Below are 23,705 nucleotides of genomic sequence, written 5' to 3'. Positions count from 1 at the left end.
ATCCAGCCACTCAAGCTAACCGAGCTCATCGACAACCCTAAAGAGTCGTAGGACTTAATCGCCACCGTGGGTTAATGGGCCCTTAGAAATAGGCCCTATATACCTAGAGCCATGCTACAAGCGTTTTGGGGCATGGGATGCCTCCCAAGGCTTAATTTGGGTAATCAGGTAGTAATCCGCTCAATGTTCAAAGAACAAACAACAAACACTAAGAACAAGATACAAAGAAGTGATTGATATTTATCACATTTTTTTCTCCATGTCACTATCGAGACTTCTGCCACTGTGGGATCCGGAGAGATTTAGATGTACGCAGCTTTATCCCCTTGTGGATAGACTATTCCGAACTGTGGCATCCAGATTGCGATGAAGCAACCTTATGCCAAGATCTGCCAATCTAGCTAGGTAGATACATATTAAATTATTTAAGATAAATGCTTTTCAGTCTGATTATAATAAAAATAGGTTTAGATTGAAAACTTTTCTGACACCACCCAAATCTGGCTTGACCAAAACCCATCCAATTGCCACCTTTTAATTAACCCCTAAAATTTGTTCATGTGAAGGAAAGATTGTTGGCATCTCCCCTGACACAGGATGGGAAGCTTCTTGTTATATTAATTCATGCTGTTAAAGCTACCCGCTTACCCAATTTTTTCTTTGTTTTGCACAGAAATTGAACATGACAGTGTGCTGGATAAGTTTTGCAGCTTCAATTTGCCAGTTAATCTGGAGGAAAGAAACAGAAATAGGTTATTTGAGAACAAAAAAACAAGAGTTGATTGTACAACATTTAGCTGTTGGTCAAGGAATGCTTGAGATTTGCTTCTCAAAACACGTCGTCAAAAGTTCAGACCTCATTTTAGTAAACTAGGTTTGGTTTAAGCCTTCTCCTACAATCTTTATCTAGATTTAGTTTATTGTCTCTACACTTTTATGCTTTTCTGTCTAACTTGCTTATAACATTCTTTTGTTTCATTTAATGAAAGCAATCAGTGAGGTGCCCAATCTTTTCTTAAAACTTAGAAAGAAAACCCTAAATTTTATGTTGTTTGAGCTTAATTATAATATTGGCGCATGCCTTTTTTTTGATGGAAGTGGGAGGGGGACCCATCCAGTTTATTGCCGGAAAAGAGTGGCTAACAAAATTCGTTAATTTGAGCTACAGATCCAGCGGCTTCATTATTAAAGAATTTACGTGGACGAAACCCATTTTGAGCCGAACGTCTCTCTCCATGACGATGCATGCCCATGGTCTATTACGTGCTTTCGGGGCTTATTGCTAAGTTCTCCTTCTCTTAGCTCTCGGGCTGCTAGGGTTTTCTTTCTCTATATTTGCTTCCTTGCATGCCTTCACTCTCAAAGCTTTGTTGATGTTTGAAATGTGGTTCATCGCTTTGCCCCTGTGTTCCAAGGTCCATGATTCGTACAACAAGGTCACTTGCTTCATTGCTAGTGCTGGGGATGTGGCCACCATTATTAGACGAAGGTGAGCGGTCCTTGATAGCTTATCAGCTCTTCTTTTGCTCCCCGTAGTCCATAGATCATGCAGGGTCCTCGGAGGGGGTGGGATATCGATCTTTGATCTTAAAAGTTGCCATATCTGTGGTGAGCATGAACGTTGCAAGAGCAAGTGGTCCGTTGTTTCCTCTACGTAGCCACATAGAGGGAAAGACGATGGTGATTTCCACCCTCTCTTCTTTCGGTTTTCTGCGGTTAGAACACTATATATTGTGAAAGGCCAACCAGCTAAAGACCTTGAGTTTTTCTGGCACTGGTTTTTTTATTCCAGAGACTCTTACCAATCCCTCCATGCATGAAGAGAGAGCATCAGTACTGTTTCATTCCATTCCACTTTATTTTTAGGATCCCGTTAATTAGGCTTATTGGTCCGTAATCCCACACAAAAATTTTCTTGCTTCTTCGTTATGAGCACCTTGAGGAATAATTCGGGCGTGACAGGCATTCTGGGTTCGGGTAGATCGCCTTTTTGCAAATTGCCTCCTTCATTGTAATCCAGAATATTGGTGCATGCTGCTATGCTGACATTCTGGTCTGATAAGTATGTTGCCATAAGAATATTAATTATAGCAGGGAATATGAAGTTAGTGCAGTTAATTAATACTCATAAGTATGCATCAACCTTTTAAAATTATGGGTTAAGATCATTTACAAGGGCCATATATTATTTAGATTAGTCGGTCGCAATGTCTACATTGAAGAGCGGCCTGCGGCCATTGAGCTTCCTATTCTCTCTAGAGAAGCGCTTCTCAGTCGGCTTCGCCGAAATTGGCGCGAGCCGACAAGTATATCAATACAGAGGATGCTATGGCCTCCCATCACGAATCTGCTAACGAGAGACTCCCCCAAAGAACCAAGAGGGGATGCGAGAAGCAAAGAAAACTGAGGAGTGTCTCACCTCGGTGCAAGAAGGGCCTGCAACGGCTCAAGAGCCTTCCTCGGAAGTTCGAGAGGGTATACCCCTCTCACCGCCCATGGACCCAGGTTCACATGAAAATTAAAGGCTGAGGCTACTTGCACTCTCCTCGTCGGATGAAGGTTGCGACGTTCAATAAGAACAAGAAGAAGTACTACCGCTAGGACCACGGCCACGACACCAAAGAGTGTCTCTAGCTCACAGACGAGATTTAAGCGCTCATCCAACGCCGATGGGTAGGTCAGTTTGTCCATGCTCAGCATGACGGAGAAGCACCTGCTTCCTCCTCTGGTCCGCCACCCCCCAGAGCTGATCGACAATCACCCGACAGCAAGTGTCATCAACACCATTGCAGATGGGCTTGCCGAGGCCCCAAAGTGCCTTGAATAGCCAAACTCCTTAAAAAAATACGACCAAAGAGCCACCATAAATTGCACACTTGGATAGATCATCGAGCCTGGGGGGCAGCAAAGCTAGTCCCATACTCACCGACTTTAACGGAGTACACCGTTGGTTCAAATCATTCGTCCCGAGTAGCGAAGCTAAGTGCAAGGCGCTCATCACCGACTCAAGCTGTCGGAATCCGGCAACTAAGGATCTTCAGCATACAGCTTGGGAGACTTCGACAGAGCTACGATCCTGTGGGCTTAGGACTACGACAGCCTCCACGCATGTTATTAGTAACGCTTATTGAAGTCCAAATTGATTTTAAATAAAAATTCTCTCATTGTGTTTATCTTTCAGATCGGACTACTGTGCTAATTACACTCGACTTAGGACACCTCGAGGATGCCCGCGCCCCAATAAAGGAGACACCCTAGGGACGCCTGGGGACTCTCTAAACCGAGATCATTTGGGATCCCTCCAGACCCCAATCTGGAGAGAAAAAGAGGCGCCAACCTATCGAAGACCAAGCCTACTAGGATTTTCTCTGGTAACCAACCCTAAAGATGTCTCCAGGAGCATACTCCCGAGATGAGAAGACCAAGCCCACTCGAATTTTCTCAGGTAGCCAACTCTATAAATGCCTCAGGGAGCATATGCTTGAGATGAGAAGATCCAGCGCATTCAAATTTCTTTTAGAGCCAAATCTAGAGATGCCTCTAGGAGCATACTCTGGAGATGAACAGAGGTGTCGACCTTCCGAAGATTGAGCCTACTCATATTTTCTCTAGTAGCCAAACCTAGATAGGCCTATGGGAGCATATTCTGGAGACAAACGGAGGCACCGACCTTCTGAAGACTGAGCCTACTCGGATTTTCTCTGGTAGCCAAACCTAGAGATGCCTCCATTCATCTCCATGAATGGAGGCACCGACCTTCCAAAGATTGAGCCCACTCAAATTTTTCTAGTAGCCAACCATAGAGATGCCTCCTGAAGCATACTTCCGAAATAAGAAGACCAGCCGCTGCACCGAAAGCTTGGCGAGTCAAACGACCTCTTCAAGTCTATAATGACCCAAGCAGGAGAGCCGGTCGCCGCACCGAATGCTAAGTGAGTCAAGCGACCTCTTCAGACCCATAATGATCCAAGTAGGAGAACCGACCGCCGCGCCAAAGGCTCTGCTAGTCAAGCGACCTCTTCAGAGCCATAATGACCTAAGCAAGAGAACCGGCTACCGCGTTAAAAGCTTAATGTGTCAAGCAACCTCTTCAGATCCATAATGACCGAAGCAAAAGAACCGGCTGCCGTGCCAAAAGCTTGACTAGTCAAGTAACCTCTTCAAGTCATAATGGTATGAGCATAAGAATCGATTGTTGCACCGAAGGCCTGTCACCCGAAAGCTCAACGAGTCAAGCAACCTCTTCAGGTCCATAATGTCTTGAGCAGGAGAACCGGTTGTCGTGCCGAATGCTCGGTGAGTTAAGCGACCTCTTCAAATCCACAATGACACAAACAAGAGAACCGGCAGCCGTGTCAAAGGCTCCGCGAGTTAAGAAACCTCTTTATGTTTACAATGGCCTAAGCAGGAGAATCGATCACCACGCCGAAGGCTCAGCAAGTCAAGCAACCTCTTCAAGGCCATAATCGCCCAAGCAAGAGAATCGGCCATCGCACTGAATTCGAGTCAAGCAACTTCTTTAGATCCATAATAATTCGAGCAAGAGAACTGGCTACACGCCGAAGGCTCAGCAAATCAAGTGATCTCTTTAAGTCCATAATGATCTGAGCAGGAGAATCGGCTGCCGCATTGAAAGCTTGGCGAGTTTACCGGCCTCTTCAGCTCAGCAAAGGCCTGAGCGGAAAGTCCAGTCACCACATTGAAGGCTCGACGACAAGCAACAACTGAAGCCAAGTACTTCAAAAAAAAAATTACTTTCATTATCTTCTAGTACATAGAGTCACCTTAGCATAAACCGAGCAAAAAGTGCTATAACAAAAGGTTGAAGCTTGGGACAATGACCTATGCTCAAACAAAAAGCAAATAATAACACGACGTGAATCAAGACTGAAGTCGAGTACTTAGTAAACTTTTCGCTTTTATTAAATTTGTATCCTTTTACACTAACCCAACATAGGTCAAACATAAAGAAGGCACATCAAGCTCAGCTCACTTGAGCAAAAAAAAAAAAGCAAAAATAATGAGGTGAAATACTTCATTCTCCGCCCTTGCCCCCATTGGTACCTTCATTCTGGCCGACATCCCCACCTTCGCCGCCATCAGGGTCGCTGCCTTCACCAGCATCGCCATCCTCAACGTCAAGGATGGAGAAGTTCATCCCGAAAAAAGCCACTGAGCATGAGCTCGACATGATTCAAATCCCTTCCCAAAGGCGTCAACCGTAGTCTCTGAGGCCTCCTCTCGAAACTCCTTCGAGGCACGTTACTCTTCGACCGCTCCCACAATCTTTGCCTCAGAGCGAAGGGCTTACTCCGTGGCCTTGGCAACCTGTCGATTAGCCTCATTGTCTAGCTGCTCGGCCTCGTCGACCGGCCATCCGGCCCTGTCAGCCCGGTGCTCAGCTTCAATGGCCCACTATTCAACCTCTTGAGCCCTCTATTCAGCTTGGGCCAGCTCCATGGAAAAGTCCGCCGCTCTCTGATCGGCTGCTTTGAGGGCCTTCCCTGTCACGGACAGCTAGGCCTCCACCCTCGCTTGAGCCCACATGGTCGAAGCACGGGCTTCCGCTAGCCTGGACTCATCCTCGACCAACTTGGCCTTCTGCATCAGCCACCATGGTCTTCGCCTCACACAGCTCGGCCAACTCAAAGACTGCTTTTCATTTCTCCTCAAGCGTCGAAATACACTTTGTGGATCTCTCAGCTACCAGCTCTATCTTGCTGACCACATGGGCATGCTGAAAAAGAAAATAAGAGTCGATAACCAAAGTGAAGGACCACACGAAAATCTCTCCCTTGATTAAGATAACTGCTCAACTTCCATCACCCAAACCAGAGTACTATTCGGCCTCAGAAGTGGGGGGCAAGCGATGGAGGAATACTAGACACCCCAAGCTCGGGCCTGACCGACCTCTCGGTCTTCGGACATAAACCGAAGCAAACAATTTCGGCTTGGTAATCTACTTCAGCTGCAACCGAGGAGTCGCCAGCCACGGAGAACAATCGGCACACGTCGACAAGGACAAACAGCCCCAATAATCGATAGCTTTGGTAGTCCGCAGTCACAGTGGCATTACATCCTACGCGCCACTAGAGCACTCAGCTGCCCACGTGGACTGACACCTATGTTGCGGCCGTACCACCGGCCACTGTCTAGCTATCATTGGACATCACATCGGCCGAAATAATGACAAACTACTTTTCTATATAAGAGGAGCAACCCGGAGACCTCAGGTACGCAATATACATACCATACGCTACCCTTCTCCTGGAGCCCTCACTTTGCTGAAATTTATTTCTTCTATATTGTTGTCTCGTTGTTCTGACTTAGGCATCGACGGGTCCCCTGCTAGAAATTCTCCAGCAAGTGGACTTCTTGTAGGTTACCCTGTGAAGGAGCTTAAAGCCCAACACCTCAACCAGCCTACCCAGCCTGTCTCCAGCCGACCTCAAGGTCGTCCGAGCTGCGCTCCTATCTCGGTCCAGATACGGCAGCAACACTCATGTTATAATTTTGCATGAATTTCTGAAAGAAAATATTTTTTTCTATTTTTACAAATGAGATTTGAAAATTCTGATTGATATTGCTTATGTTGTTAAAAACAAGTATGTTTATGAGAAATTGGTTGTTCTAGATACTTTAAAAAATATTCTAGTTTGACTATGATTTGGGTCTAGCCAATGGGGTTGATCGTTAGCCATATGTCAAAAACTAATTTCCTTCAAGCCTAGCCAATCGGGGCTGATCGTTGGTAGAGATAGTCCTTTCGGGCCTAGCCAGTCGAGGCTGATCGCTGGTACATACTAATGGATCACATTTTTTTTTCAGGATTAGTCTCTTTACCCTATCACGGGGTTAAATATTATCGTGCGATTTTGAGCTAGTTTTTTCTTTCGATTCTAGTTAGTTGGGGCTGATCAGTGGCACACGCTGATGGATCGCGCGTTTATATTAAAAGGTTACTCTCTTTCGGGCCTTGTCATGGGGCTGATCGTGGCCATAGTTATCAAAGACTGAGAGAAAGTTTTTCATTTACAATTATGCATGGCATATTTGGAAAAATAAATTTATGTTGGTAAATACATCTTAGCATTGTTAAATTATTTATATTTTGAAATTTTAGTTTATAATTGATCCTACTAGAGATTTTGAAAATTTACTGTGTCGCAAGCTCATTATCTTTTTCTATTTTTTTATAGATGCAACGGAGTAGATAGGGTATGGGACTGACTAGTGAGAAATTTAGGGTTTCGATGACATCAGATTAGCTTTTTGTTGAGTAAATTTGATCTATACTTGACTTTATTATGGATAATTGTAGACTATTTTTTTAAATAAAAATATTAGATTATTTGATTTTGTTACTGTCTGAATTTAGAATGATACGTGTATAAATAAAAAGACAGATCTTATGCGTCCTATAATACTAATCCTAGGGATGTGCGGCTATTTATCACAGCCGGTAGCGCTTCATAGCTAAGGATCAGATGCCGTTAGCGCAAGCATGGCACTTCGATTTTGAAAGCAAGTAGGAATTCAACTAGATAGAATCTTCATTCGATTTTCTTAAGAAAAAGAAGAAAAAAAAAAAGACCGTTAGCGCAGGCGTTGCTCTTCGATTTTCCGAAACAAAGCAAGAATCGAAAAACCTCCTCCAACTTTTAAGTGATGATGGCAAGAGATTTTCCGACTTTACTAAAAAAATACAAATTTTTTTAAGGGTGCAATCGGCCCGTATTTCGTTCGAAATAGAGGCAACGGCCACGGCTGAGGCCGGCCTTCGACGACCTCCTCCGACCTCCACCGACACTCCACAGATGTCCGCCATCCCCCTCTGGCCCTCCCTCCCTTGCTCAATCTCTCTCTCTTTTTCTCTATCCCACGGTCCCTCTCTCAATACAGGCTTGGCACGGCCTGTACCGAGTCATCCCGCCGGAAAACCAGTACGGTGCCTGGTATCGGTTCCCTCGACCTTGCTCATACTCAATGTTTTTGTTAGATGACTTATTATGTTGCGTAAGTCTATAAAAACTAAGCTATACATTGAATCCTCGGCAAGAGATATATTGAGTAATGATTCTGTAGATAAGTCTTGTATGAACTGAACAGAAGATAAGGAAAACAAAATTGTTTAAATATCAAATAGTGTTAGTGATGCAAGATTTTGGATTTTATAGTAGGATGGATTAAGCAGATGCCTAACATTCCTTGATTAATTGTCGTAAGATGAATATGGACTTTCAAAATTTTGGAAGGGTTTACAAGGATTTTGATTGGGATCACTAAGTGCTTATAAGGAATGTATATAGGAATGCATGTTATGTAAGTAGGAATATTTAGAAACCAAGATTTGACATGGGTGTTTGGTGAGCTTAGATCAGAATAGCGCAGCAAAAGCATGGCATACTGAATTATTTTGAAACCAGACCAAAACACTAACTTTGATTTGTAAAGTGCTATTACTTGATTTGGTGGTCTTTGCATAGAAAAGTGAAGTCATTTAGAAATAGAAGAATAGAATCAAATGGAAATATCCCCATCTCTTCAAATCTACAGGTATAAAAATTTTGAGGATGAAATTTTTTTTAAGAGAGAATAATGTAATATCCATCCCATTTGGCCTAATCAAGAATTAGGTCTAGTCCGCTTGAATGGCCCAAATAAGAGAATCAGCCCATACAAAAATTGCCCTATATGTGCTGGGGGGAGCTTGCGATGCACATGCACCCCACGTGCCACAAAAAAGCGGACTCCCGATGGGAGTCACCTACTTCCCCATTTTCTTCGGTGAAGTGCAATGGCAAAGGGGAGTTCGGCGCTTTCCTCCAGCACTATTTAGAGGATCGAGTCTTTCTTTTGACCAACCCGTCGAAGACCTCGACGTCAAAGTGGCAATTGCCGATGGTTGCTCAAGTTTTAACCGGATGACTTCTGCCACCGTCGCGGCCTAAGCACAGCTAGAAACCAAGGTAACGGTTTCTAGTATTCAAATTGACCGCGTATCTCATCCTTTTCCTTTCTTAGATTTTGATTTCTGGCCAGTTAATCACCAGATTTTGTCGAGAAAGGGATGCCCTGCTCTATTCCTCTGTTCATTCCAATCTTCTTCATTCTTTTCCAAGCATCTGCGTCGCCGATGCTTGCCGATGAAGCTTTCAACCGGTTCCCGATGCTGATTGAGCTCCTTGCTTGAGCCCCAACCGACAAGCGAGCGATTGGAGCTAGGGAATCCACTGCATCCCCTGTCCGGCTGACTCATGGTAGTGCTTCAGAGCTAAGGATCATAGCACTTCGATTTCGAAAACAAGTAGGAATCGAACTGGAAAAGACCGTTAGCGCAGGTGATTGTCCGAAACCCAGCAGAAATTGAAAAGCTTCCTCCGATTTTTGACCTGATCGGAACAGTCCAAAAAACTGTAAATAAAATCCTGCCTCACGCCTTTACACATACATCTTCAAGCTCTCCTCTGCTCTAATCTCTCTCTCTATCTCTCTATTTCTCTCTCCGAGCCAGCAATGGATCCATGGTTGAACTTTGTCCGCTGCAACACATCGTTGCAGCTCAGAGCCTTCTTCGAAGTGGGAGGCCACCCCAAAGCAGAGCCCATGGTGGAAGTCAGACTCCTCGTCTCAAGGTCTCGCATCCCCCAGACGGGCCGCAACGCGGACGATCTTGGCTTCCTCCCCATCACCAGCCTCTTGAACAATCGCCTCTGTGGGCTCCAAGTCGAGCGCATGTTCTCACAAAGTCGGCCTTCCCCATCGCAACGACATCAACTTCTGGACGAACCTGATATGCTCCTACGCCTTATCATGCCACAACTACCGCGCTTTCTCAAGGCTCCAACGGGCTCTTCATCCTCGTCGATCTTAATATCTCATTCTCAAAGCCGGTGATCCACAAAGGATTGCTGCTTTCTTTCAAGGAGGCGGCGGGTACCGAATGGGGTGTTCGGGGGCATGCCAGCATCCGAGTCTTCGAACGAGGCTATGAAGACCAAGAGGTATCAAGAGGGCGGAAATGATGGGTCGGCATGCGCTGTTTGCTTGGAGGATTTCGAGGCCAAAGATCAGCTGACCGTAATGCCGTGTTATCACAAGTTTCACCAGTCTTGCGTGACTATATGGCTCCAACGGAGCAACATCTGCCCGCTATGTCGTTGTGCGTTGCCGATGGTCATTGGAGAAGGTGTGATGGCATAGGTTTTAACGTCGGCTCCACTCTTGATTTGGTGCGTTGGTGGTGTATTTGGGCGTGTCATTCTTTTTTGATAAATAGCAAAGACAACATAACATTGTCGCCTTCATTGGCTTTTGTAAATTTTCAGATGATAATATATATATATATATACATGCATAATTGTATGCAAATGCAACTTTTGTTGATCACATGAACACAATATGGACACCAAGAAAATATTGATTAGCACATGAACATATGATCTCAAATCCTTCCATCAAAAATAACAAAAAGAACAACAACAAATTGTATAAGCACAAATGGGTTAAATTGCATTGGCTGATATCCCAAAGCGTATCGTTTATAACATTCTGAAACAATTACAGCACATATATTGCAGATGTACCGTGTAACTGAGCACCACATGCCGATATAGACTGAATCCTCCGCAGAGAAGAAAACCATCAGGAAAGCCCAAGTGGTATATGAGTACTCAAAGGCCATTTTTCAGTTGATTCGTATTAACACTGCAATGCAAACATTCTAAACAAATAATGCTCTTTGCAGATAACATCTTGCTTGCGCTGGGAAAAAAAGAAGGGAAAAAAAAAAAGGCTTGTCCCTATGCGACTGCCATTTTGTTCTCACAAAATCGGCCCTCCTCAGCGGTTGTGATCCTTCAAATTCATAAAACTGATCTGTATAACAACCTTCTAAATACATTTTTTCTGGAAGAAAAAAAACAGGCAGAAATTTGGATCTATAGAAACAGCAGGCATTGCCCCAGGAGCACTATTAATATGCAAATAAAGGCTCACTGGAACTGTAAATAATAAGGCAAAACTGGAAAAACAAAAAGGATTACTTACAGTTTCCACCTTGCAGTTTCCATCAACTTTGACTTATATACAGCCTCCCGCAATATGAGGAACATATCTCGAATCTTGTCCGGTCAGAATTGCATGATTCATAGACCATGTAGCCAATAATGCCAGAAAAACTCAAGATGTTGGGTTTGCTGGTGGCTTTTAGTACGCTGCAAAAGAATGGAAATCGCCTGAATCTCTTTTTGTTGCATGAAAAACATTTCAGAACAAAAGACAAATTGTAAAAAAATTCTTATAATATCATACATTGCAGAAAATTTATTCATGGTAAATCTCACAAGGATAAAAACAATTAATATTCAGCTTGATCATGACCACATCTACTACACATGCAGGTTGATTGTCTCCAAGGTGCTTCACTGTGATCTTGTTTCATGAAGTAGCCCATTACTCCCTCCATGTGATCACATTGCATGACAAAGGATGGCATTTGCCATTTAAGCAGGTTATAGATCACCTATGTGGCCCATATTGGGGGCATCATTAAGGTTTTCTTCAGTCGATGCATTAACCTATGGTAATTAGTGGCAAAAGAAGCTTCAAATCTACCCTACATTGGGTTGAAGTTCCAAATAAAATGGACCTTAAAATTATAAACTAGTCAACTATACAAGTCATCGGTCCAAACTAGATACATGTGACGATGAAAGCAAGTGAACTTTATTCGTAATGGAATATGAGTAACTTAGTTCCATGCATCTAAATCAAGTTGACACAACAACCAGTCAATTACAAGAAGATCTCAAGGGGAGTTCCAATGCATTGCATTCCCATCCTTCCTAGCAAGGTTGGCAAAGCCACCAGCCAGAAATTTTATTTTATTGATCTCTATCTGATATTCTTTTAAGGATTCCTTGATCCTGTTCAACTATTCTTGTCCTATGGGCCTGATTTCTCTGCCCTGCCATATGAAATTTGAGATTTTAGTTACAGGAGCACAGTTGATCACGTGAATGAGTCTAGTATGAAGAGGAATCTCACTACAAGATGGAGGTAATCCCATTCTTATGGTTTGTTGTGCATATCTTCCGATCACCCATTCAGCTCCAGCAAAATGCTGATCAGTGATTAAGCGGTATCAACTATGAAATCCCAAAAACCTGATTCAAACCAATTCCATGGCATCATTAAGTGGTATCAACAATGAAATCACAAAACCTGTTAAAACTCTAATTCATGTGACAGAAATAGTTCTGTACAAAAAGAAATTCAGGTTTTAAATGAGTTCAATTTATCTTGAGATTCAAACAGAATATATATTTTACTTCATCTTTATAACTAAGTCATTAGCTGAATTGAAAAAAGGAGTTTGTTGCAGTTGTAAACTGAATATTAGAACCCTGATATTCAACATTCAAATTAAAATTAATTAAAATGCTAAGGAGAAAATATCAACTTGGGTGACAAGTTACAGATTATAATGACTATGAATACCTGATGTATATTAAGTCATCTCTGTTTAAGTGATCAACGGTTCTCCACAAATCTCCACGAGGGTTTCATTTCATTGGACCATCGAAACCCATATCGTAAAAATCCCTTAAGCCATTTGATTTTGTTTGCAACTTCCTCCAGTTCTATGATGGATGATTCTATAGTGTCAGGATGCCTTCTAGAAGTCACGTAGTTGCTTTCACTTATCCATATCTTCCCAATAGAATCTAAAGAATCAAGTTGATCTTTCCTGGATGATGTATCTGCCGGTGCATCTGATGCATCTTTTGCTGATGTCGCACAGTTGCTTTCACTAATTTGTATCTTCTCAGAATCAGAAGAACTCGTGCAATCTTTCCTGGATGATATTTCTATCAATTCCTGTGACACATCTTTCGTCTCGTCATTCAAAATGGATTCTTTACACAGAAAGTCAGGTTTTTCTTCTCTAGAACCATCGAACTTCAAGTCCACACTAGTACAAATTCTTTCCGCACCTACATTAGCAAAAGCAGAAATATGGTTGCAACATGAAAGGAAAAAAAAATAAAACACATGGAAGACCATTATTTTCTTTAAAATCAGATGTAGCATCTCTTGAACTGAAAGATGCAAGTACCCATCCAGGGTTGCACTGAGATAGCTGATCTATTTGAAGAAATGGAATTGTGAAAATCGCATGACAAACAACCCGTGGAACTCAGTGCTGGAGTTTATTTTTATATACTTTCTTTATCTATGTTACGATCGATCAGAAAACTTATATTTGCACATTATGTTGAGACAAGGTAATTCATTGTTTAAAACAGCTGCAACACAAAGAAATATAGAAATTGATCAATTGCCACTCTTAACAAATTCAAACATATTACTTGTGTAATCCTCCATGAAAATTGCATCTCCACAAACCAAGCCTCATGTTTGGTAAGTAAAATTCTAGTAGATAAAATGAAGGATAAATCAATTTGACATTGCAGTTTTAATAAGCATCAGTCAAAACACAAGCATACAGTTTTAATAAGCATCAGTCAAACCACAAGCATATGCATTGAAATCCATTAATGGAAATTTCAAAGCCAAATACACACAGCCACAAAAAGAAAATCTTATGTATATTTTATTACAGCCAGCATGATTATGTCTGATTCTCTGAACATGTGGTAGTCTCAAAATATGCTTATCATACATATTTATTAATTTACATAGTTGGGCCATAGCCCTTGGTACAAGTTGCTTAACATTTTTTCCGTGGCTTTCCAAACTACTAAATTACCATGATATCACAATTTAGAAACTACAACTCCAAACTACCGACAGATCAAGATTTGTGCTGAATTCTCTTTAAAGTAAATAGTTCCATCAATAATCTATGCTAATAGAGAGCACGTGACCTAATATAAAAGCTGGAAAGTGAATATCTAGAAAGAATTAGCCCCGAGGAATCTTCAATAAAATCAGAACTGGATATTATAAAATGAAAGAGCCTCTCATTTAAAACTTTGAAAGTATAGCAACTTAGAAATTTGTAAACAAATAATGTAATGGATTAGTACACCAAGACTGAAATAAAAAAGAAATATTTAAGTTTTAGAACAGCGTGAATGCGTTAGGAAGCAGTTGTGGAAGCAAAGGAAAGATATAGTCAAGCAGGTGAGGCAAAGAGTTTCTGTCTACTTAATATCAAGCATTCCTCTATTGCATATGCCCTTGTTAATGGCAAGAGAGATTCTGAAGCAAGAGCCATGTCCACTTGGTAAAAATTCTGGCTTCCAAGTTCCAAATTCCAAGAACTGAAAATTTATTTATCATGCCAGTGTTAGTAAGGGTAGGCATGATATGCTTATCATGCATTGCCAAGCAGGCACTAGACACTTAGTTTGCATTACGTTGAAAGATATACAAGTAAATCAAAAGATTAAAAGCTACTGCACTAGGATGCACTAATCTTTCAATATTTTTCCTACATGACAAATGTTAACAAGCCTAGTTTATCTTCAATGCATAGTTTTAACTTTTAAGTGTTCCATTACAGTACAAATCATGTTGATTTAACACCAGAACACATTTATATGTATCTTCAAACTCAATATAAAAGCTCTAGGCAACATATAACTATGTCTACAAGATTGATAACATGTTGTAGATGATGCCTACTGGTAGTATGAAAAGCCTATACAGTGCTGTTGCAGTGGAAAGTTCATATACAATGTTACCTTCATTTCTAGGCTTCATACTCAAGAAAAGAATGAGCTTCCCTACTGCCATCAATCCACAGTCTGGATTTTCATAAGGTATAAAAAAAAAAAGTCAATCTAGAAATGGTTTAGAATAAAAAATGGCTTTTAATAACTATATTACATGGGTTTGGGGATGTGTACAAAGTTGGATCCATCTGATTCTCATGTTTTAGGCTATTCTAAATCAGCCGAAAAGGATCCAAAATCTGGGTGTAGGTAACTAGACACCTAGTTGGAGTGCCATTACATGATTAGCGTTTGATCACGTTTCCTTGCAATCATAGACATAAATTTCATGTACACCTATGACTATTTTGTATCGCCCATATGCCATCAAATGAGAGAGACGACTAAATCTCAAGAGCAAAGCAGTATAGGATCAACGAGTGATAACTCTGGGTAGACGGATAGCAATATTCTAGTTCCAGTATTCATTCTTATATGTTGTTTGATTCGAGTGCTACTCATACCCAATGTTTTTGTTAGATGACTTATTATGTTGTGTGAGTCTATAAAAACTAAGTTATAAATTGAATCCTCAATAGGGGACATATTGAGTAATGATTATGCAGATAAGACTTGTATGAACTGAACAGGAGATAAGAAAAACAAAATTGTTTCCATATGAAATAGTGTTAGTGATGCAAGATTTCAGATTTTATAGTAGGATGATTAAGTGGCTGCCTAACATTCCTTGATTAATTGTCATAAGATGAATATGGACTTTCAAAATTACGGAAGTGTTTATAAGGATTTTGATTGGGATCGCTAAGTGCTTATAAGGAATAATATATAGGAATGCATGTAATGTAAGTAGGAATCTTTAGAAACCAAGATTTGATATGATTGTTTTGGTGAGTTTAGGTCAGAGTTGCACAGCGAAAGCATAGTGAACTGAATTATTTTGAAACCACACAAAAACACTAACTTTGATTTGTAAAGTGCTATTAGTTGATTTAGTGGTCCTTACAGAGAAAAGCGAAGTTGTTTAGAAATTGAAGAATGGAATCAAATAGAAATTTCCCCAGATCTTCAAATCTATGGGTACGAAAATTTCAAGGATGAAATTTCTTTTTTAAGGGGGAATAATGTAATATCCAGCCCATTTGGGCTTAATCAAGAACTAGGCCTAGTCCGCTTGAATGGCCTAGATAGTAGAATCAGCCCATAAAAAAATTGGCCTGCACGTGCTGGGGGGATCCTATGACGCACATGCACCCCACATGCCGTGAAGAAGTGGACTTCCCATGGGAGTCACCTACTTCCCTATTTTCTTCTGTGAAGTACAATGCCGAAGGGAGTTTGGCACTTTCCTCCAGCTCTATTTAAAGGATCAAGGCTTCCTTTTGACCACCCCTTCAGAGATCTCGACGTCAAAGTGGTGATTGCTGATGGTTGTTCAAGTTTCAACCGGATGACTTCCGCCACTGTCGCAACCTAAGCACTGCTAGAAACCAAGGTAAGGGCCTCTAGTCTTTAAATTGATTGTGTATCCCATCATTTTTCTCCCTTAGATTTTGATTTCTGCCCGGCTAATCACCAGATTTTGTCAAGAAGAGGATGCCTTGCTCGATTCCTCTGTTCATTCCAGTCTTCTTCATTCTTTTCCAACTATTTGCATCATTGATGCTTGCCGATGAAGCCTTCAACCGATTCCTTGCCCCGATCGAGCTGCCTGCTGGAGCCTCAACCGATAGGCGAGTGACTGGAGCCAGGGAATCCACCACATCCCCTGTTCGATTGACTCTTCTCCTGTTTGTTTCTTCACCGCCAACCATCGTTCACAGTGGCTGACCGCCGATCCTCCAGCTGGCAATGACCACCACCCATGAGCTTCCCCATTCTTTGTTGGAGAGAGAAGCTTTGTTCTTTCTCTTCTCTCTCTTATTCTCTCTGTACATGAATTTTCTCTCTCTACTATCTCTCTAAGGTGTGTTGAATCCAGCAATGGGCTCTCCTCAATGACCTTGATCAACCCTAGTGGGGGAGGGATCCTGACCCATGGCCACTAGGTAGTGTGCCAACCTCCACCCTAGCCCTTGGACACTAATAGATTGGGTCACTCTCTATCTTTATTGAGCCATCCGCACCCTAGTCTGACCATGATTATATCAAATTATCTTTGTTCGAACCGACCAGGATGTCAGGCACTTCCACTTAGCCAGCTAGTTATGGGTGTTGGGACTTAAGATTCTTGTTCCTGAAATAATCATGGCTAAATTTCTGATAAAAATATAATTTTTGAATATTAGGTTATGAGGAGGATTTTTGGAGTTAATTGGATTTACTAATTAATTCCATTTGCAAGATAAATAATGTAACTCTTCTTCTAAATTTATCGGTTACGCATGATTTATGAACTTGATGCATGGTGTTTATTATTGAATATGCCCTTTTCCAGAATATTATGACATAGGATCGAATGTATTGATTTCGATATGGATTATGTTCAATTGATTTTCGATATTGCATGGTTTTATGAATCTTTAGACTTGGAACATAAGACATATTTCTAAATAAAAAGAGCTTTGATTTCGAGATTGATTTGGACTCGCAGCCTGATGATATATTGATATCCTGCCCGTGGGGGTTATGCGTCGGTACATCAATATCCTGCCAGTAAGGATTATGCTGGTACATCAAAACTCTACCAGCAGAGGTTGTGCTGGTACATCGATACCCTTTCAGTGGAGGTTATACATTGGCATATCGATACCCTGCTAGTGGGGGTTATATACTGGCACATCAATATCCTACCAATAAGGGTTATAACTTGGCACATTGTCACCCCTCTAGTGGAGGTTATATGTTGGCATATCGATCCCTGCTAGTAGGAGTTATATGTTGGCACTTTGGCACCCCACATGCCGCGAAGAAGCGGACTCCCCATGGGAGTCACCTACTTTCTTATTTTCTTCGAAGTACAAAGCTGAAGGGAGTTTGGCACTTTCCTTCAGCTCTATTTAAAGGATCGAGGCTTGCCTTTGACCACCTCTTCGGAGATCTCGAAGTCCAAGTGGTGATTGCCGATGGTTGCTCAAGTTTCAACCAAATGACTTCCGCCACCGTCGCAGCCTAAGCACCGCTAGAAACCAAGGTAAGGGCCTCTAGTCTTTAAATTGATTGTGTATCCCATCATTTTTCTCCCTTAGATTTTGATTTTTGCCGACTAATCACCGAATTTTATCAAGAAGAGGATGCCCTACTTGATTCCTCTGTTCGTTCCAATCTTCTTCATTCTTTTCCAATCATTTGCATCGTCGATGCTTGCCGATGAAGCTTTCAACCGGTTCGCTATCCCGATCGAGCTTCCTGCTAGAGCCTTAACCGATAGGCGAGCGACTGGAGCCAGAAAATCCACCGCATCCCGTGTTCGACTAACTCTTCTTCTTGTTTGTTTCTTCATCGCCAACCACTGTTTACAGTGGCCGACCGGCGACCGCCGATCCTCCAGCTCGCAATCACCACCCATGAGCTTCTCCATTCTTTGTTGGAGAGAGAAGCTTTGTTCTTTCTCTTCTCTCTCTCTCTCTCTTATTCTCTCTGTACATGAATTTTCTCTCTCTACTATCTCTCTAAGGTGCGTTGAATCCAACAAAGGGCTCTCCTCAATGACCTTGATCAACCCTAGTTGGGGAGGGATCCTGACCCATGGCCGCTAGGTAGTGTGCCAACCTCTACTCTGGCCCTTGGACACTGATAGATTTGGTCACTCTCTATCTTTATTGAGCCACCAGCACCCTAATCTACCCATGATTATATCAAATTATCTTGTTCAAACAAACCAGGATGTCGGGCACTTCCACTTAGCCAGCCAGTTAAGGGTGTTGGGACTTAAGATTCTTATTCCTGAAATAATCATGGCTAAATTTCTGACAAAAATATATTTTTTGAATATTAGGTTATGAACGGGATTTTGGAAGATAATTGGATTTACTGATTAATTCTATTCACAAGATAAGTAATGTAACTCTTCTTCTAAATTTATCGATAAATTATAAAATATTTTTTGAATTGAATTATTCATGATTTATGAACTTGATGCATGGTGTTTATTATTGAATATGCCCTTTTCTAGAATATTATATGACTTAGGATCGAATGTATTGATTTCGATATGGATTATACTCAATTGATTTTCGATATTGCATGGTTTTATGAATCTTTAGACTTGGAACATTAGACATTTCTAAATAAAAAGAGCTTTGATTTCGAGATAGATTTGGACTCGCAGTCTGACGATATATCGATATTCTGCCCGTGGGGGTTATGCGCTTATACATCGATATCCTGCCAGTAAGGATTATACGCCGGTACATCAAATCGCTGCCAATAGGGGTTGTGTTGGTACATCGATACCCTTTCAGTGGAGGTTATACATTGGCATATCGATACCCTGCCAGTAGGGATTGTATATTGGCACATTTATATCCTACTAATGAGGGTTCTAAGTTGGCACATTGATACCCCGCTAGTGGAGGTTATATGTTGGCATATCGACCCTGCTAGTAGGAGTTATATGTTAGCACTTTGACTATTTCTAAGCTCATTGTCTAGACCAACCACAAGATATAAGTGTGGTCATATTTCATAGCCAACAAGATGAACTTGATGTTTTGAAAGAAATTAGATGATTGAAAATTAGAATTTCCGAAATATTGTAATTGCATGCATAATGTTTTAATAATGTTGCATGTCTAGCCTTTGTTTTGAATTGATCTGTTCCGAATATTTATTTTCAGTAAAATTAATATTATTTTATTGCTTAATTTATCTAGTTAAGGTATCTTATTGTTTATTAGGTTGTCTAGCACATTATTCGATATCTTACTATTTTTACAGATCTTAAGAAATAGGATGGCATGGGGATATGCTTCGAGAAAGTGATTAGAAGAAGAGTTTTGGTTCTTTATTTTAGATTTGAAATTTATTAAAGTTTGATGTAAGACTTATTGAATATTTTTGGAATTTTGTGATACATTAAGCTTAGATTTTAGTTAATTAAATTTTAGAGTTAATTAATTGATTGTTTATTCCACAGCTTGCTTTTTGATATCGTGATGAGATACCTTGCATCCTTATGGGAAGAGTCTTCTATGAGTATGCGGCGGCTGTCGCGACCCCAACTCATCACGATAGAGCAGTAGCTGATAGAGCAGTGGATTAGCAGAAACAAGCAGCTCCAAGTACATTTGGATTACAAATTTCTAGAGTCCATATTGTTGCAAGCAACAACAGATGCACTGAACTACAATTAATTCGTTCTAGTTGCAATAGCATCCATGCTGCATGAGGATTATTTTGTTTGTGCAGATCTTAGGGGGTTTCCTTCCGCTTTTACTTACCAAAAAAAGGGAGCACTTTCCAACACAACCTTATACAAAAACTACAATGCTCTTCACTAGTGCTATAACATTAACAAATCTTTGAAGCTTTATTAGATTTAAGGACACGTAGTAAAGAACAAACATAAAGCACCAAAATTCATTTAATAATTAGATAAAATACAATAACGTAGCGGATACAAAATTCAAAAGTTAAAATTCAAAAAAGGCACTAGTAAAGATGCTGAGAAACTATATGTATTGGTATGTAGCAGCCGTACTAGTTTAGACAAATATTGCTTTGACCATTTTAATCGATACCAAGGAATTTTCATTCTTTTGATGACATCGGTTTCGGTACAAATAGTACATACTACATACCATATTGATACCATACCGATACCGTATCTTTATATTGGAGGAACAAAGCAGGATCCGTATCAGTATTTAAAACCTTCATTATCAATAATCTAAAAGTAGCATATAAATATGGTAATCTAGCAATTTATAAAGAAATATATGCAAATGTTCTATAAGACACTATTATTTTGTCTTTAAAATGTCAAACCATGCTTTCTTAGAAATTTCATTTGCTCATAACAAATAATATGCCCACATAGCAAAGCCCAATTTTGCACCAAGGCAAATATTGAATGCTTTGGCAGGGAAGTATTTCCATGTAAATACATAATGAGAGGATACATTTTATTATGAATCAGTGTTACCTTCATTATGTGGGCGAACTAAACGAGCGGAATAATGAGAACCACCATAGTTCTAGAACAACAAAAGACAATGCGAAAGATTAGCAACGATAGTGTGCAAAATTAATTCAGCTAGCATATATGTTTATGAAAGCAGCTTGCGATACTTTTGGTCGGATCTATGGCAGTATTACATGCAGGAATAACTAATCAATTACATTCTAGAATGAGAACATTTGAAGCTATGACTAGTACTTGATATAGATAGTTTAGAAGTCTTTGCTATACAAAGACACAGTCTGATGTCATCCATACATTCCTTCATTCTATATATGTATTTGTGCATGGATTATATAATATAAGATTCATGCAGGTTCGACAGATGTGGCTTTCAATGTGGCGTTCACTAATAGGTGTTAGTCCTTCATAACAAATAATTTTTGGCTTTATAACCTATGAGGACCAAGCCTGTGTTTGGTACATAACCAGTGCCAAGCCCACAAAATGAAGGATTACTGTAGGTTGACAGCTAGTATAAACCTATAGTCACATCTTATAAATATGAATCCATATAGGAAAATTGTTGGGGCATTCCATACTAGCGACATGCTGAATAAGACCCGCAAAATGAAGGGTTACTGTAGGTTGACAGCTAGTATAAACCTATAGTCACATCTTGTAAATATGAATCCATAGAGGAAAATTGTTGGGGCGTTCCATACTAGCAACATGCTGAATAAGACCCCAGTGTAGTAGAAAGTGAGCAAGGGTCAAGTAGGCATTCCCCAAAAGTAATGTGCAATATCAATGCCCAAATATGGTCAGAAGTACGTAATGGTTCCTGCATTTTAATGGATGGGTCTGGGTAAAAAAGCTAATCCAAAAAAGTAGAATACGTCTAGAAACTTGGAATATAGGGTCGTTAATAGGGAAAATTGATCAAACTAATAGATACAATGACTGGAAGGAGAACTAACATAGCTTGGCTGCAACATTCTAAGTGCATAAGAGAAAAAGCAACGAAAGTTGGTAAAACAGGTTATAAACTTTGGTACACTAAAAAAGAGATGAACAAAAATAGAGTAAAAATTATTATGGATAAGAGTTTAAAGAATAAGGTTGTAGATATCAAGAGAGTAGGAGATAGAATACTCTTGATAAAATTTATGTTAAAAGAAAAATCTATTAATATCATTAGTGCTTATGCTCCTGAAGTAGAATTGAATAATGCTACAAAGCAATATTTTGGGAGGACATAGATGACCTAATTTAAGAGATTCCTAGTAGAGAAAAGATATTTATTGGAAGAGATTTAAAAGAGCATGTGGGAAAATGTAATGTAGGTTTTGAGAAGGTGCATAGAGGTTACGGTTTTGAAGAAAGTAACAAGAAAGGAAATGCTATTTTGGAGTTTGTGATGGCATGTGACCTAGAATTAGCTAACACTTGCTTTAAAAAAGACTCTCACTTAAAAATTTTTCAAAGTGGCATAATTAGTGTCTGCTGAACCGACCTATACCGGTTGGTTCAGCCTGTACCGGACCGGTACCGACTGGCACCGGTCCGGTACGAGGGTGGAAATCGATTCCGACCCAATTTGAGTCCGAACCGATCGGTTTTTGCCTCGTACCGGTGCGAACTGGCTTGGTTCGCACCGATACGAGGCAATGGGAGATAGCGCGCGGCCGTAGCCATGCGCTAAGTGCCAACGCTGTGGCACTTTGAAAGTGCCACACTATGGCCAGAGGCACTTTCGAAAGTGCCACACTATGGCACTTTTGAAAGTGCCACGGTGCCAAAATGTGGAACTTTTGAAAGTGCCACGCGCTGTGGCACTTTCAAAAGTGTCACAGTGCCTCAACAGGTAGTTTTTTCGGATGATTTCCACCCTGCCACGCGCTGTGGCACCTTCAAAAGTGCCAGAATGAAGAATAAATGGCGGCATTTGAAAGTGCCATACGCTGTGGCACTTTGAAAAGTGCCACGCGCTGGCTATTTACTTCACCCGTAGCATGGTTGTCTTAGCCGAACAAATGGCTATAAAAGCCGAGCGAAGAGTAAATGAAAGCCGGAAATAAGGTGAAAAGAAAAGGCAGAGACAAAGGAGGAAAAGAAGAGAAAGGCAAAGATATAGGTATGAAAAAAATTTAGAAGAATCAGAGAGCGTCGTTTTTCTTCAAGAAAAATCCAGCAAAAACTAAATAAAGTAAAATTTCTTTTTCCTACATTGTTTTTTTAATATTTCATTTAAATTGCTTAAACAAATTAAGTCAAAAATTGCCAAAAAATAGGAAATGATTAAATGATTCTATTTCGTCTTGAATTTTTTATATGTTATCGATATATGGACAATGTTAATGGTGACATTAACTTTTGTTTTTACAGAATTTATATAATTTCTAATTTAATTAAAAATTTTAAAAATTAATTTTTAATTAAAAAATTTTGAAATTTAAAAAAAATAATGTGGTCGTAGGAATGGAGCCATCAAGGAGAGGGCAACCCCAAGAGCGTAATATTGGCTAGGAGCATGGGAAGATGCTCAGTGAACGGCACTAGTTTCAATGCAATTATTGCCACAAGTGCTTCAAGGGAGGAAGAGTAACCAGATTAAAGCAGCACTTAGCCGGTAATTCTCGTGAGATATCTGTATGCCCGGAGTGCCCACCGAACATCCGTCAGCTGATGAGGAAAAACCTCGCTGAGATCAAAGCAACCAAGGAGAGAGTTGCGAAGCAGAAAGCGGAGGTGGAACGCCAAGCTACAAAAGCACCTTCCTATCACTTCATGGAGTCACAGGAGGCCGAGGATCCAAATGAGGAGGCACAGATCCTAGCTGCTATGCGGGCGAGTCTGGATGATCGATGACAACATGAGGAGGTGGCGAGGCATCGGACTTGATTTAGGCCCTCATTTTTCGAGTCGGGGATCGATTCTGG

At 40.6% G+C, this 23,705-nt stretch overlaps 1 protein-coding gene and 1 non-coding gene across 10 annotated transcripts in view; one reads left to right on the top strand and one right to left on the bottom strand.

Moving 5' to 3' along the window:
• Positions 1 to 552: 552 nt before the first annotated feature.
• LOC113462776 (U6atac minor spliceosomal RNA) lies at positions 553 to 660 on the top strand. Its single transcript, XR_003385902.3, has one exon. It is a non-coding gene; the product is annotated as a U6atac minor spliceosomal RNA (small nuclear RNA).
• A 9,742-nt stretch (positions 661 to 10,402) lies between these two features.
• The window catches only part of LOC103708008 (uncharacterized), a 39,704-nt gene continuing 26,401 nt past the window's right edge, over positions 10,403 to 23,705 (bottom strand). For 2 of the 9 annotated variants that reach the window (XM_089924987.1, XM_039124657.3), the window contains exons 6-10: positions 20,788 to 20,839; positions 12,502 to 12,998; positions 12,049 to 12,167; positions 11,050 to 11,216; positions 10,403 to 10,908 (exon numbers count right to left, since the gene is read on the bottom strand). In XM_089924987.1, the coding sequence (XP_089781113.1) occupies positions 12,535 to 12,998; positions 20,788 to 20,839 (516 nt within the window). In that variant the 3' untranslated portion in view covers positions 10,403 to 10,908; positions 11,050 to 11,216; positions 12,049 to 12,167; positions 12,502 to 12,534. The remainder of the gene's footprint in view (positions 10,909 to 11,049; positions 11,217 to 12,048; positions 12,168 to 12,501; positions 12,999 to 20,787; positions 20,840 to 23,705) is intronic. The other 7 variants (XM_088703117.2, XM_039124658.3, XM_088703115.2 and 4 more) reach the window with 6 other exon arrangements.

This window comes from Phoenix dactylifera, chromosome 8, assembly GCF_051530095.1.
Source record: "Phoenix dactylifera cultivar Ajwa chromosome 8, Ajwa_hap1_PhDact_Kaust_v1.1, whole genome shotgun sequence".
NCBI classification, from domain to species: domain Eukaryota; kingdom Viridiplantae; phylum Streptophyta; class Magnoliopsida; order Arecales; family Arecaceae; genus Phoenix; species Phoenix dactylifera.
The sequence above is the reverse complement of the archived record's forward strand: the minus strand, read 5'-3'. Positions and strand labels throughout refer to the sequence as shown.